The sequence below is a fragment of the Metopolophium dirhodum genome, chromosome 2 (assembly GCF_019925205.1).
Source record: "Metopolophium dirhodum isolate CAU chromosome 2, ASM1992520v1, whole genome shotgun sequence".
Taxonomy (NCBI): domain Eukaryota; kingdom Metazoa; phylum Arthropoda; class Insecta; order Hemiptera; family Aphididae; genus Metopolophium; species Metopolophium dirhodum.
In genome coordinates this window covers 40661303-40677110 of record NC_083561.1, presented here as the reverse complement: position 1 = coordinate 40677110, position 15808 = coordinate 40661303, and the positions used below count along the sequence as shown (strand labels likewise).

Genomic DNA, 15808 nt, shown 5'->3' with positions numbered 1-15808 from the left:
AAAACGTTTAAAAAACAAGAGTGATAAAAAAAAGTTTTTATAATAATAAGTTTCTTACGTTAAACCGGTACCTATACATAAACATTATTATAAATCTGTTAGAAGTTTAAAATTTAAGAAACCTGTATACTCAACGCCGCAATGGTACAAATAACATTATAATCTAAGACATAATTAAGTATGCATTTCTGATGCGTTAGTGCCACAAAAAGTCATAAGCAAAAAATCAGTTACTAGTACTAGCTAGGTATTGTGTCTATGTGTCTATTTTGTGCCGATGTGAGTGGTGTGACACAATATTTTCTAGTCAAGGTACTAAGTTAATACTAAGCATATAATATAGTATTTAGGCAATATTATGTGGGGGAGAGCTTCAGTATATTGAAGTTGTATGCATATGGCATGTCTGCATTGCTTGCATAAAGCAGATAACAGTCTTGTAGTCTATAGACTTCGTTTGTAATATATTTTGGTACGAGACCAAATTTAATTACAAGTACCTAGTTACCTTAGGTATTATTAGTACCTAGATGATGGTAAAGGATTTTTTTTTTAAATTGTAAAAAGTAGAGTAGTTAGTAGAACTATAGTGGTTGGTTAATCAAGGGTCTACTTAGCTCTAGTATTCGTGGTTGTATTGTTTAATCTCTTTTCTATGATTGTAGGTACCAGCTGGGCACGTCCTGGCACGTCCTATATTGTAAGGGCATGGACCAATTGCGCCTAAAACAAAATTTGTATTTTAGGGTCAGTCTACCAATTGCGCCTCTTATATTTTACGGTTAGTACACCAATTGCGCTCTTTATATTTTACGGTCAATATACCAATTGCGCTTGTATTCAAATTAACCTAGCGGCTACCTTCAGATATAAAAATATTGTTGTTCGATCTAATTCCATCAACATCAACATAAAAACACCAAAATTCTTAAAAATTAAAAACGTATTTATTGATCAATAATTGATTACTGGTTATAATATTATATTTTATAACAGTATCGGGAATTTTATCAAACGATATTATTATTACGCACATATTTTGATTACGGAAGTATGCATTCGAGTGATGTACGAAAACAAGTTTTCATTATCATCGGATATATTTTATCAGGCTAATTGACAGCCTAATAAACTGTAATACTGTATATAGAATAACATTTTGATGATACCCAATATATTTTATGTCTTGTTAGTCGTTTAGTATTAGTTTGAGTTGTTTGACGTTACAATATGGATCGTTTTAAACAAGCTCTTAGTGAAAAAGGTAAACCGTTATTAGTTCTCGATGAGTTTAAGTTTCGAAAATGTACTATCTCAAAAAATGGAATAAAGTGGAGATGTACAGTTAAATCGTGTACTTCGAATTTTTTATGTGATGTAAGTGAATAAATTATATTTCAGTCACCAAATACTTGATCTCAACCCCCCGCAAAAATCGTATAACTCCGGTCGAGCATTTATTATATAATTATAACTGACTAATAAGTTTTCCTTCAAGTAGTGTAAAATGTATAAGCGCAATTGGTCTATCGACCCTAAACATTTTAGAGCGCAATTGGTATATCAATCCTAAAATGTTTAGAGCGCAATTGGTACATGAAAAGGTAATTTTAAGCGCAATTGGTAAACTCCCTATTGTAATAAATTAATTTCACAAATTGTAACTTAATTTAATAGAGTTTACAACACTTACCATGTCAAACATTTAACATAATGTAATGATCAATGATAATATACATTTCTTACATGCATATTATTATATTTATATAATATATTGTAATAAAACGCACTTCCCGATCACAAGTGGCAAGTAGGTAAAATTAACTATGAAGTAACCGGAACAATAAAAATCGCCGCGCAGTCTTTCGTCCGATAACTCTTTGCGCACGTAGTTTTTTTGAACAATTAGATATTTTTGAGGTTATAATTTTACCCGCCAAAAATTTGTTATCTTCGAACACGATAATAACCAATGTCTCCTCGAGACTAGAATAATGTTATGTGTTTCAACTTGAAACTCGAGTTTCAGACGACACGGAATCCTCTAAATTTCAATCCCGACTCGCGGTTAAAGTACACGTATCTTTGACATGTGATTATTAAATTATATCTTCTCGGGTTACTAGTCGCCGCTAGACTATTCGCGTTTGCGTCGATATAACATTTTCATTTTGTTTCACTTATTTCCGAGGTGAACGAAAACAATGGAAAACGACTCACCAAACTTGTTCGACAGCGAACCGATGTCGGTGAAGCTGAATTTTCATGAAAACACCGCCGACAACGACGACATCTTGACCGAGATTTTAGAAGAAATACGTGAAGAAGACCACCGACCACCAGTCGTAAAAAACGTCGCCGAGGCGACGGACAGTATCGTCGACGAACCACTTGTTGACACGGTCGAGTATCACACCGACGATTCGGATGACGAAGACGGTCATACAGCTGAAGAACCACTTGTTGACACTGTCGAGTATCACACCGACGATTCGGATGACGAAGACGGCCCACCGGCGGACGCCGACCCCGACCAGTCGACAGGGTCGCGGAAAGAGGATTCCCCGGGCGCCAAGACGAAAGATGTCCACAGGGGATTGCCGCCCGGCCGCGTGAAGCTGATTATGAAAATGGACCCTGACGTCAATATAGTGGCGGGCGAAGCAGTGTTCCTGGTCACAAAGGCGACGGTAAGCTATTGAACAAAATATGCTGGAAAACTTATTAATTCACGCTGCACGTTTGGTCTGCAGGAGCAATTTGTCTCGATTTTGGCACAACAATGTCACAAAGCGATGGTGGCCACAAACAAGAAGACTTTGCAAAAGAAGCACATAGACGCCGTGATTGAAGACAATGTGCCGTTTGAATTCTTAGAAGGCACATTAGATTGGTAAAACCGTTTTGATTATGCTCACATTTTTTTTTACTCTTTATATATTTTGTAATATAATACTGTATATAAATTTAATATGTCAATACTGATTTGTTTAGAATAATAAAATGTCTCTAGCACTGACCAAACATGCACAGTGACATGAGCATTTTTTATTTGTAAGACAAATTAAGTTGGCATGCTACAGATTTTGTAAGTAAATCTGGAAATATATATTATTATTAATTATTTTTTAAATGATCCAGTCTTTGATGATTTTTTTAGACACAATGTTTATTTTATACAAGTACAACAACAAAAAAAAAAAAGTAAATAAATAAAAACACAACACAGCACATAGGTTAACAGAAATAATTTTGTTTTAATCACAATTTTAAGCCATAACAATCTGCGACAATAAAAATAAACATAGGTACATAATCAATTATATCCAAATTAAAATAAATATATTTTATAATACAAGCATAGAAGTACACAGAAATGAGATTTGAGATTAGAAAACAAAAAATACTTGAGCCAATTATATTTAAGGAAGACACAAAAAATGACGAGTTCTGTTATACAATTGTTGTATAAATCAAAAAATGTAAATACCAATTATAACATTGAGGACGCATTTATCAGGGCACTATGACATTAAATTTTGCAATTTCGCATGACATATTTTATATTTACATTATTTAATTACAACTTCATATTTTATTCAGAAATATCAAGTATTCTAACTTAACATTATACATCTATCTTGAGAGTAAAATGAAAAGCACATTTTTTTATATGCAGTTATAATTATTATAAGATGTTTAAACAGATAGTAAATTATAAGATAAGTAAATTTCCAATAAAAAAAACTATTAAAACTCTGACTATAATTAACCAACAGTTTTTACAATTTATATTATTTTGTATTCAAAATGGTCTTTAAATATATTACACATTTATTTCTTTAGTTATAGTAGTTGTGCAGCATTACATTTAAATTTAGTTTTGTGGGGAATTACTAATGCTTAATTGGAATCTAACAGTCTATAGTAACAAACATATTATCACATTTATAAAAAGCAAATAATTTATTATAAGGCTTCACACCAATAATTCAAAACTTTTTTAAAAAAAAACCTACCACTAAATAATCCAATATTTATCAATTTTAAGTCTTATAAATTATTAAATTATAAAAATGTAATTATTTTTAAATACCTAATTTAACTTAATATATCATACTTTTAAAAATCATATGACTTATATGGTAGATATTATATTAATTGAATTCTATAATAATAATCATAATTTAAAACAAGTTTGTTACAGCCATAATTTATTACCGTGATAAGCACAAATTTAATTTTGTAACCTTCGCAATACATACCTAGTGATTATTACTAATAATGAAACATTTATATACAAACCTATCCTAGCGTATACTACAACAATTCATTGTGGAATATTGCACAGCTGGCTAAATTAATGTATATCATGTATATAATATAATTTAAGACTTAAGGACAGTTTTATCAAGTTTAGTTCATAAAATTAATTGTTTGTGAAACCTTATAATATTTTTCAATCAAAAAAGTTTAAATGTAAAATTAATACAAAATATCTAATTTATTAACGTCAAAATTAACCACAGCCGTTATTTTCTTTTAATACTTTAAAAGAACAAAAAGTATTTTAGAATTTGGCACACAAATAATTTGAATAATGATTTACACACTCATTGGATAATGATTGTTACTACTATTTTCTAATAATTTTCATAATATATTAAATGTTTAGTAATAATATGTCTAACATTTATCAAAATTATTTTTAATTTTAGTTGTCAATAGTATTCCAAGTTTTAAAATACTTTTTATTGCTTCAGTAATTATAACAAATTCGTAATACCATCACTTTGATCAACAAAGATCAATGGAATACAAACTGTACTGTTAAATAATATATAATAATACATTCATAAATATCGCAATGTTTTTAAAAATAAAATTGAATACAATATTTGTAAATTATTGCTTTAAGTTGAAAGGTATAGTTAAATGTTTATAATAATCGTATATGATTTAAAACTAAATAAGGTAATAGTATATTTTATGTAATCGTGGAGATTGATTATATTAGGTAATTGCATAATCATAATCATAATAATAATAAAAATTAAATATTCTGTGTATAATTAACTTTAAAACATTAAAAGTTGTAGTGATAATGTGCACTTAAATATTAGTCTTTGGTAAGGGTGCCAACACTCGAAGTTCTGATTTATTATTTGTCACCAAATGAACACTACCATGGTTTATTCATTCATATGAATTTAATTAATGAGTTATTCGCTGTGATTCACTTTAACATAAAATAATAAGTATGGAGTTAGTGCTGAGTTCTTGGATGATTTGGATTCTAAAATTTGTGTTAATTGTGCAACCGACATTGTTCTTACTGTTTCATCATCACACTCTAACCACACACTATCTCCACCTTCTGAATTATCTAATATTCTTACTCCACAACATTCTAGACTACGGCACCACCGTCCTATCGAAGACACTTTTCCTGAATCAATTGAATCACTTGACTGACTATTAGGAGCACCAGAGGATGATGTTTTTGAAGATATTTTTAAAAATCGAAAGAGACCATTTGATATTGATGACTTTTTATAATTTGCTGGCAAAGTACCATTGGGTGTGACGGAAAGGCTTCCAGTCTTGCGTCGATCACGAGGACAATTGATATACTCGTCTAGGTTGTCCTGAGCCTTAACATATGCGACATAATGCCCAGACGCAATTGTAGCACCCAAATGCATTATTATGGCGTACAGCTGATAACTATGCGCTCGAGTTTTTTGTTGTGAATTGAGAGATAAACACTCTTCACAAAAACACTCCAATGTCAAAGGAGTTGGCATGTGTTCATTTACTTTTGACACAACAGCTCTAAAAATTTATTAATTTATTGATATTTGTAAATAGGTACACGACTAATGTTTGAGTTAGTGTGAATTTATACCTGTAGTTGGTGCAAAATCGTTTTAAATGTAATGTGAGCAGTCGAGGTAAACTTTCATATCCAACACTTCGTTTAGCTTCATTATATCGACAACACTGTTCGCACCAATATTTGTCAGTGTCTTGTAAATATTCTTCAGTTACTATTGCAGAATGGTACAATTTGTTTACGCTGTCATAATCTAGAATGAATATACATAATATGCTAAAATTGAATGAAAATAATTAAATAAATATGGAAATAAATAACAAACCATAAGGGTTGAATTCATTTTCAGGTGATATGTCTCCATTAGTTAAACCATTTATAGGAACACAGATGTCACAAAAACTCTCTTTCCGTTCTGTAACAAATTCACATTCTAAACAAGTAGTGCGAAGTAGGGATACACCTTGAAAATCATCAAACATTGATGTACTGCTACTACTGCTGCCATTAGGAATGCTTTCATTTTCATCAGATTGGACAGCATTTGTAGTTCCATTTACTACATACATTTGTTTGTCATCTAAAAAAAAATTTAGTGGTAAATTCTTTTTGTAATGATTTTTGAATAACAAATTGTGTACCAGCAAAATTGTCATTTTCAGGTAAAACCACTTTATCACTAGCAATATTAACACTAGGCGGGAGAATGCCATTGACTGGTCGTGTTTTACTACTGGATGCAATTTTTAAAGACTTTCGCACTTGTCCAGAAAATTTTTTCAATTTATTAGGCGCAACAGGTTGAATGACTGGAGCAGGTGCTACAAAACAATTCACTTGGGCAGAATGCTGCATGACTAATTTACATCCCTCTCTGATATTATCTAACAAGCAGACGAGTAGTTCATGGGCGTCGTGTTGTTGGTTTCCCTCAAAAATTGGATTGACATCTCTATTTACACAACATTAAAATAGAATTAAAAATAAAATTATAAAAACATTTGTAATATACACAAATTAAGATATACAGGATGCGAAACAAACTTGCGATAAGTGAAAGGCTAGACTACTAGCGCTTTATAGGATTCTTTAGTGTTAACAGTTTCTTATTCTCCCGGTTAACACAACAATCCTATAAAGCGCTAGTAGTCTAACCGCAACGTGAGAAGCGGGCGGATTCAGAAAAACATTGATAAGATCTTTCCGTTTCGTATCTTGTACATCTTAATTTGTGGTAATACATTATATACCTTAAAGATTGCAAAAATACTTCAGGTTGATATGGATCTGAACTGTCTTTGAGCTCACAATTATGTAACGCTTCGAATACTTGATGAAGACGTTCAGTAACTTGTATGATTTTTAGATCGTTCATACTAACGTTTAATGATGATTGAAAGTTCCACATTTTGCTGCTGACTGAGCTTGTACTTCTACCCAGAGAAGAACATTTTCCCTATGAAAAAAATTAATTAAATTTCATGAGAAAATATAATAAAAATATTTGCTTAGGTATGTACTTTGAGTCCGTTTGTTGACCGCCCCGTGATCTCTTGTAACTCGGTAATAAGGTGATGAAGATTGTGCAAAAACGAAGGTGCAAATCTCAATGTGTATAAGACACTATTCAGAAAACAGGTGTTACCAAGATTGCATAAAGTTGCCACACCAGGGGACCCATTGCTTTCGTTGTCACAAGAACAGTTTATTTGCTGCTGCTGCTGCTGCTGCAGTTGTTGCTGTTGCTTGATATGCCGGATAACTTTAAAGAAAATTAAAATGTTATAAATTGTCTGTATTAGACCATTTCATAACACACATAAGTATATCATTAATGTAAACAAACTAATTAATTACTCAACACAAACAACAAATTGTTATTATTTAAAATCCTTACAAAGGTAAAGTATTTTTTTTTTTTTTTATTTTAAATTAAACCCTAAATTAAAAAATTCAAATTTAACCAAATTAAAATCAGGATTTCATTATTTAAATATCAGCTAAAAATACAATAACAATTTAGATACCACTAAAAACAGTATAAATAATAAATTATATATGAATCGAATAAGTTATACTTATAAAAGGTTTATAAGAGTTGTTTTAAATTAAAGATTTAAAACATATCACCTGATTTAAGTTAATTGTCATGACGTCCATCCTTCTCTCTAATAACACATTATATATTATATATTGGAGATGATTCAATTCCAATAAATATTAAAGTAATAATTATTACAAGTCTTATAAAATTATTACACAAAATGGATAAATTGAAATATAAGTAAAAAAATTGTATTTGTGTTCATTAATTTTAATAGACCGTGTGTCAGCGGAAACAGGGTACAGTGTATAATTTAATTATCCATATTACTCAGTACACTATATATATTTTTGAATACTATTTGCGGGATGTAACTAGATTATTGGATCATCAATCTCCCGCAGATAGAATTTAAAAATATGAATAGTGTACTGTGTAATGTAGGTAACAGAGTTAAGGAGTGTACGTAGTTTTCGCGGACACATATGAAAACCTAATGATTTATTTTATTAATTTAAAAAATACTTTTTTACTTTTTAAGTGACAAAATAGTTATGTATAGATACTAAAATAACGACTTTTCATAATATGAATATGTATCATCATTATACTTGAATACATACCAAGGATACTAAACCCAAGAACTAATTATATTACAATGCATTATATTAACTGCTATTTGTATTAAGCCACATTACATAAAATGTATGGGCAATATCAATTACCTATATAAACAAATTTAAGTTAATTGTAAGATTGATGTACTGTATATAAGTAGGTATTAAACATTTAATTAATATTTATATGTATAGGATTTTTCTATTAAATATTTTTCTTAACAGAATGTGTATTAAGATAAAAAAAAATACTAAATGGGGTTAACAATATATTTATTTATTCATTTAAAATTTAAATATTTACTAGCCAATCTATAAAATTATAAGATAAATATTGTTCATAGATAGATAACACGATTATAAATTATTAATAATAATAAATAATTTTGGAATGTAAATAATAAAGTGCGTTAAATTAGATTATAATAATGAAGTTTATAAGGAGTGCTTAAAATCTATATGCAATCGTTTTACAACTATATAGCTTATTATCACTAAAATGAAAGAACGCTGAAAATAATAAGTTAAGATAAAAAATTGTATAATAACTATTGATCCTTTTTTTCAGTGTTAACCTCTTTTTCATCTTCATTATCATCAATATTATCATCAACTGTATCGACAGGTTCATTAAAAGCTTGTTTTACATAACTATAAATAATTAATTGTACAATAATAACAGCAAAAATAACAGATATAGCTATAACTCTATATCCTTGGATATTTAAAACTTGCCCAAGAAAATATTTCATAGAAAAAAATCCAATAAAAGGAACAGTAAACATAAGAAAACTGTAACCTAATAAATACCACATAACATGGCTTTCGAAGTCTTGTTCCATATTGAAAAATTATAGATTCACTAATGAAAAGTATAATAACACAGACTTAATGAACAGCAATTATTAACAACTAAGATAAATTATTTAATCGTTAACAATTTTGATATAGAAAATAGCAATATATTGCAATTCAAAACTTTTTAATTAACAGAACTTGATTGGAAAAATTGTAAACTTCAGTTACCAGGCTGGTCAAGAGGTGATGCCATCGGGTTAAGTTGGGAGAGTGCATAGGATTTAGATTGTAGTTGCCTGGATGCTGATAAACACAACTTCTTGCGTGGCGGCTGTTCAGCTGTCTCTGCTGACGATAAAACAGTCATTTTTCTTAACCCTAAAATAAATAATAATTACAATATATTAGCCAATAATGATTGTACGGCTCTAGAGTAAACATTAGTCTATTAAGTTTAATTAATGGACCCTGAACTCAGGTTTTATCAAACAACAAAACTTCTCAACAGGTAGGTATCTATTAACCAAAGATAAGCAATCATTTAAAAACAGGTTGCGATTTCTCCTCAAGCAAGATCCACAAGGCTATTGCCTTATTAAAGTACAGGTACAGTTAATTGTATGATCTTAATATTATTATGATTCAATATCATAAATGCATACAGTGAGTACAGGAAGCGTAATCAGCTTGTGCAAATCAACCTCTGTGTCAACCGCAAGCACAGTCGGTTAGAAGGAAAACTGCCAATGGTCCAGCAGCGAAACAGAATTCGGTCGTTGAGACAAACAGTCGGAGTTAAGTCTTTTCACACAGACTCGTAAAGTGGTACCCAGGAGGGCGGGTAGAGTGATAGTATTTTAACGAGCACAACGACAGCGACAATATCGTCGTGGTCGGTTACACTCACCAATCGGACATAGGAGATTTCATGGAAATGACGTGTGTGCATAGAAAGAATGTTCACGGCGATCGTTTTCGAATGTCACCGAACCAAAAACCGTGGGCGCGCGTTTAGTGTTCAGGCGCGTTTGGCGGACGAAGATCGGCACTGGTGTTCTTTTTCCCAGCAATCGGTTTTCTATCGGCTCAACTGTGTGCCGACGAGGGTACGAGAGACGATTATGAATAAATGAATTATAATGATTATCACGGGCGAACCGACGACATGGGCTGGTCCACCATTTTGTCGTGTTAACACAACTTTGTACTTACACAGTAGTTACACAACACCGACAATAGCAGTGCGTGCGGGCGCTCGGCCGGCGGCGATACCACCTCTGGAGGAAAAACCTTCCGGAGATGTATCTTCCCGAAGACAGCCGCCCGCCGGATTTTCCCGATTTCTCGGACCGCGGACTGGATATTTTACAAGCTCATTCAATTTCACAACCGGTGGCGGAGGTCAAGATCCATAAAGATAATATGGTATAGATCATCTCTAAATTGGGTAGTCTGGTGGAAGCTTTTAAAACGGCAGTTTTAAATTTTCTCGAATATTGTCCGAGCGCACGGATATTTTTTAAACGTCACCGTCCGTCGGACGGACGGCGCTTATCACTTAACGTTTCATTCCTCCATGACGCCATTGCGCACATTGTGACATACGGTCTTGCGCCCCCACCACCAGCCGAGACACGAGTCGTTTTCAGGTTATAGTGAGTTTGTTTACCGTGAGATAATTCCTCTTTCTAGTTACTGCTGTTCGCCGTTTTCGTCGAGCGAATTTGTTTTTCATCAACGTTTCAACGTTCTTCTAAGGTATGTTTTTTCGTTTCCAAATCGCATTTGATTTTCAAATAATCGCCCCATATCCCCGGTTGTGGCTGTTGTCATGAGATTAATTGCGAAACGCTCGCCAAGTCGGTGGATCGAATCGGATGAAATTTCTGAACCGCGTATTGTTTCGTTTGTTATAGATGCCGGAGGCGTCCGCTAAAAAAGCCAGTAAATCGGCCTCAAAGGTCAAAACTGAAAAAGTCGTCGAATCCGCCGACAAGGTGAAGAAGGTAGTCAAACAGAAAAGGCGCCAGAAGAGGCCCTACGGACGTTTGTACTCCCGGGCAGTGTTCACAGGTTTCCGTCGAGGACTCCGCAATCAACACGAAAACACCGCTCTACTCAAAGTTGACGGATGTGATTCTAAGGCTGACTCTTGGTTTTACGTTGGAAAACGTGTCGCCTATGTCTACAGGGTATGTATTACTCGATTTTAATGTCAACGTAATATTTGAAATCTTCATAATAATATTGTTATATCTTAACAAGTCGTGGTAAATTAATGTCATAGGTTAGCATCTCGCCCGTCAACAGAATAATAATATCAGATTTTCTTAATTCCGTGTACTAAAATTTACAGACAGAAGTATCTTGTGTTTATAAATAATGGTGTCAAATGATTTGAATTAACTTTAACTTATTGACAACCGTCTTATCTCAAATTATAGTAGCTAAATGTTACATTAGGATAGTATTTTAGAGGAGATTGGATTAATTTGTGATTTTGTGTGATGATAAATAATTTTTTTAATGAAGTTACTTAATACTACAAATTAAAATTAACTTATTTTAAATAATTAAAATATGATTGGATTTGTGTTTGTAGGCTAAGCGATTAGCGTCAGTTCCTGGACGCCCAAAGAAGAAGTCCAAGGTCCGTGCTATCTGGGGCAAAGTAACCCGTCCCCACGGTGCCACTGGATCTGTACGAGCAAAGTTTAAGACCAACCTTCCCGCTAAAGCGATGGGACACCGAGTCAGGATTGTAAGTATTTCTTTTTATCCACTTATAGTAATTCAAATTTTTACCCTTCAAATATTCTAATTAAATTCAAAAACTGCTATATAAGCTCTGTTGATTAATCTAAATCAAACTTTTTGACCAATCCTTCATATATTGAATTCCGTATTCTAACAATTATTTATTTGATTTTGTTTCAGATGATGTATCCTTCCCGTATATAAGCTATTGTAATACAATTGACAATTTTCAGTTTAAAAAAAAAATAAAAAAAATGAAAAAAATCGTATAATTCTGTATTTTTGTTTATTTCTCTATTGGTTAATTATTTTAAACAACATAAAATATCTGTTACATTTAAGGTATCATTGTGTAAATCGGACAATTTTTCCAACTTATAATTTTACTTGCCATCGGATTATAACCATGTTTGACCAAAATGGCTGATAATCTTAAGGTTTCTGGTGCTGAAATTCCATTTTGACGCGTTACAACTACAGTCCACATGTGTAATGAGTCTGATCCTCTTTTACCACAAAACGCCAATATTAAATGTGTATCAGGGTCTGCATCAATAATAGTTGCTGTTATGTCTCCTGTAAAAAATCATATATTATGATATGGAGTCACTTAAAATAATAACATGGGTCATATTGTAACAAGTGTTAATATTTAATTTGGAGCACCTCCTAGTGGACTTTGTATTGACCAAATTCCTACTTCGTTTTCTATTGTTGGCAGTTCGATCACAGCACTGTGGTCATCAATTAATAATGGGTTATCAATATTCCATACTTGTCTCAATGTTGTTTTATTATATCTCAAAAGTTCTCCATGAATGCAAACACCATCTTCAACAAATTCTTCATGTTCTGATTCTATTACCATAATAGCCAAAAACCATTTTCCCAGTAACTGCAACAAATTATTTCATAATTACATAACTTAATTTTAGATATTCATATTCAAATTGTTGTTATTACCTGATCGATGTTAACTTTATTGAAAGGTTTGATTTTTGGACATGGTTTTAGTTCTTGGTCATCTTTAATAGGTCCACCGTATATTGTACATGCATAGATAATCAACTGTAGTGTCAGCAAGTGTAAAGACTCCATTTTGACTTGAGAGCATAGAAACGAATGCTTAAACCGCAATACAGTATCTGGTGAGTTAGCCATTCATTGTGTAGGTGGTTTGAACTTAACAAGATTAAATGTAGCCTTTAAGTAGGTTAAATTATATCATTTTATGTTTAAAGAATTATCAAAAATTTGCACTTCCTGTCATACACATGTACTGACTGATAAAGCATAACGACAAAAACCACTACTATTATTATTTATTTTAATATTAACTTTAAATGTATTTGGTTCAATTTAAAACATTTGTAGATACTTCAGTGTATTTACTGAAATGTTAGTGCCTCAGTAAGCCCCCCCCTTCTGGCAAAAAAACTATTTGGTATTACCATTGATTAAATATACCTGATAAATGGTATTACTAACTATTTTTCCAAGGTTAGCAGTTAAAAATTCAATAATATTGAGTTATAATATAAAATATGTTCATGCATAAAAAGCTGAGCTCATATTGAAGGACAAAATCAATATATATATATATATGTATACATTTTAATAAACCTAATTTTAACTACCCTAATAGTTATTGCCAGGGATTCGGACCCAAATTAACCAAAACCCACATCACCCTTTAAAATCTGGACATCCAAAATCAAAATGATTTTTTCTTAAGATACCCTTAAAATTGTTGATTATAAATATTATGTCATTAATATAATATGCAGTATGCCAATATATGGCTAGGTACTTTTTGTATGTGTTTTTATGATTTATTTGATTTTGTTGTTGCTTATTAGCGGTAGTATTGTAAACTATTTAAGTAATGATATTTACTATTTAAAATTTAAATACTTTTATTGTACAGAATAGATAAACTTATTTTGTGGTGATTTATTTAATTTCTGATTTTCATGTAAATTATCCGTTCTGGTTATTTTTTTAGTTTATAATAAAATGTGGAGAAGATTATTCAGTAACATTAGTACAGGGGCATAATTATAAATTTAGTTTGGGGGTACACACATTTTTACTAGGTATTTAAGGTAATAATCATTAAAGCTCATTATCGCCTCATAAAATCAACTCTAGAAAACTCAATTATTTATATTGTTGTTGATTAATTACTGTATATAAGATAAAGTTTAACTTATTAGTTGATTACTACAAAATCGTTTTTTTTTTTTGTAGTTTTTTGAAAATATTTTGAATACTTATAAAAAGTATTACTCTAATTCATCTTTGTTATTAGTTAATACTTAATAGTATTCTGTGCATTTTAAATGCTTATTTTAAGTAATCTTTACAACACTGATTTACGGGTACATATAGAATGTTTTAAAATTTTAGTGGAATAAACTTGGATCCAGACAATCTGAATGAACATTTTATAAGTAATATTAAATATTAATCATAATTAATAATTATAAATGTATCATAATGATATTTTATCAAGTTAATTTCTAAGAAGTATGTACTTCATAAATTAAATGGGTAGGTACATATTAAAGAAATTTAGTTTTCAAGTAAGTTCTTCTGGACCACGTACACATTTACACTCGAATAATAATATTGATGACCACCCAAATATTAATTAATTAAGTTTGGTATTGCTGTCTTTGAACACCAATCACATCTGGCACCCAAAACCTAAGTAAATACTTTTGGTTCCAAATCCTGATCTTATCAAAAATATCAGCAACAATATTTAGGATGTTTATCAATTTAACAAATGTCTGTTTTTAATGCTCATCAATACGAATACAATACATGGTTGATACAAGTCGTAAGTCTACAGAAATCTTAAATGTATAGAATTTTTTATCTAAAATCAGCCCAGTCATTCCATAACTACAAAATTTGTATGTATGTTAGTTTTATTTTTTTTCATTATTTTATAAACCAAAAATATTAGTAAAAATTAACCATTATTATTTTTAATATATTTTATACCAATGATTATTGCATTATAGTTTTTGGGAATAATAGAATCTGGACACATTTAAAACCCACACGGCCACACTTATTGTTCAGTTTTACATTTTCAAGATGCTGAACTATAATTAAAAATGACTTGTTGATTCAAAAAAATCTCTTAAAATATTGTTAAAACAATAGTCTTTTCTAAAACCTTTACTTGTCAAAATTAAATACCACTGTAGTAATACTGTAGTATTTACTTTTAAGATAGATATTATAATACACTATCTAATTTTATAGCCAAAAATTATATTTCAAAAAATAAATTAGCGTTGTTGTACAGTAACTTGTAATTCAATGAACTACTTACACCATTTGATGATTTACCTAAGAAAATATAATAATAAACAACTACTTTGTTGGAGATAAATTTAATTATCAATTATTTTTTAACATTTTAAATTAACCAAAGCATTAGGTATTTTAATAATAATGTTTGAGAGTATAACCACAGAATATATGAAATTTCATATATTCTGTGGTATAACCTTATGATAATACATATAATCAATGGTATAAGTAACACAGAATTAATAAGCAAATTATACTCTAACATTACCGTCTTTCAACAAAATTATTTTAATAAAAATGTTGATGACAAGTAATACTTTTTGGTGCCTGCCACCTGGATGAAAGGTAATGATATTAATCAATGGTAATGCATAAACAGCAAAAATATACATCATATTAGTACTTAATACAAAATAAATTCATCAC

At 30.7% G+C, this 15808-nt stretch overlaps 4 protein-coding genes across 5 annotated transcripts; 2 read left to right on the top strand and 2 right to left on the bottom strand.

Moving 5' to 3' along the window:
• Positions 1 to 1967: 1967 nt before the first annotated feature.
• On the top strand, positions 1968 to 3845 carry LOC132938087 (DNA polymerase epsilon subunit 4-like). The gene is made up of 2 exons (XM_061004756.1): positions 1968 to 2690; positions 2754 to 3845. Exons 1-2 carry the CDS (start codon positions 2205 to 2207, stop codon positions 2895 to 2897), a joined length of 630 nt encoding a protein of 209 aa, XP_060860739.1. The 5' UTR covers positions 1968 to 2204; the 3' UTR covers positions 2898 to 3845.
• A 1180-nt stretch (positions 3846 to 5025) lies between these two features.
• On the bottom strand, positions 5026 to 10829 carry LOC132938085 (ubiquitin carboxyl-terminal hydrolase 1-like). Of its 2 annotated transcripts, none has more exons than XM_061004753.1 (8): positions 10203 to 10829; positions 9524 to 9673; positions 7357 to 7598; positions 7087 to 7292; positions 6478 to 6788; positions 6162 to 6416; positions 5909 to 6089; positions 5026 to 5835 (listed from the first exon to the last, which is right to left on the bottom strand). In XM_061004753.1, the coding sequence occupies exons 2-8, from the start codon at positions 9660 to 9662 to the stop codon at positions 5223 to 5225; spliced, it is 1947 nt and encodes a 648-aa protein (XP_060860736.1). In that variant the 5' UTR covers positions 9663 to 9673; positions 10203 to 10829; the 3' UTR covers positions 5026 to 5222. The 2 variants fall into 2 exon arrangements, with proteins under 2 accessions (XP_060860736.1, XP_060860737.1); XM_061004754.1 differs by lacking the exon at positions 10203 to 10829 and adding an exon at positions 9958 to 10168.
• Positions 10830 to 10892: 63 nt separating this feature from the next.
• LOC132938088 (large ribosomal subunit protein eL33-like) lies at positions 10893 to 12324 on the top strand. The gene is made up of 4 exons (XM_061004757.1): positions 10893 to 11053; positions 11212 to 11487; positions 11898 to 12056; positions 12233 to 12324. The coding sequence occupies exons 2-4, from the start codon at positions 11212 to 11214 to the stop codon at positions 12254 to 12256; spliced, it is 459 nt and encodes a 152-aa protein (XP_060860740.1). The 5' UTR covers positions 10893 to 11053; the 3' UTR covers positions 12257 to 12324.
• On the bottom strand, positions 12320 to 13354 carry LOC132938086 (uncharacterized). Its single transcript, XM_061004755.1, has 3 exons — positions 13016 to 13354; positions 12719 to 12947; positions 12320 to 12628 (listed from the first exon to the last, which is right to left on the bottom strand). The coding sequence occupies exons 1-3, from the start codon at positions 13211 to 13213 to the stop codon at positions 12390 to 12392; spliced, it is 666 nt and encodes a 221-aa protein (XP_060860738.1). The 5' UTR covers positions 13214 to 13354; the 3' UTR covers positions 12320 to 12389.
• Between the last annotated feature and the right edge of the window lie 2454 nt (positions 13355 to 15808).

Coding starts and splice junctions, on each gene's coding strand:
- LOC132938087 (XM_061004756.1), top strand. CDS start 2,205: ATGGAAAACGACTCACCAAACTTGTTCGACAGCGAACCGATGTCGGTG. Junction 2,691..2,753: donor TCCTGGTCACAAAGGCGACG/GTAAGCTATTGA, acceptor TTTGGTCTGCAG/GAGCAATTTGTCTCGATTTT.
- LOC132938085 (XM_061004753.1), bottom strand. CDS start 9,662: ATGACTGTTTTATCGTCAGCAGAGACAGCTGAACAGCCGCCACGCAAG. Junction 6,789..7,086: donor GTATTTTTGCAATCTTTAAG/GTATATAATGTA, acceptor TTGTGTAAATAG/AGATGTCAATCCAATTTTTG. Junction 6,417..6,477: donor TGAAAATGACAATTTTGCTG/GTACACAATTTG, acceptor ATTTTTTTTTAG/ATGACAAACAAATGTATGTA.
- LOC132938088 (XM_061004757.1), top strand. CDS start 11,212: ATGCCGGAGGCGTCCGCTAAAAAAGCCAGTAAATCGGCCTCAAAGGTC. Junction 11,488..11,897: donor GTGTCGCCTATGTCTACAGG/GTATGTATTACT, acceptor TTGTGTTTGTAG/GCTAAGCGATTAGCGTCAGT. Junction 12,057..12,232: donor TGGGACACCGAGTCAGGATT/GTAAGTATTTCT, acceptor ATTTTGTTTCAG/ATGATGTATCCTTCCCGTAT.
- LOC132938086 (XM_061004755.1), bottom strand. CDS start 13,213: ATGGCTAACTCACCAGATACTGTATTGCGGTTTAAGCATTCGTTTCTA. Junction 12,948..13,015: donor ATAAAGTTAACATCGATCAG/GTAATAACAACA, acceptor AATTTGTTGCAG/TTACTGGGAAAATGGTTTTT. Junction 12,629..12,718: donor AATACAAAGTCCACTAGGAG/GTGCTCCAAATT, acceptor GATTTTTTACAG/GAGACATAACAGCAACTATT.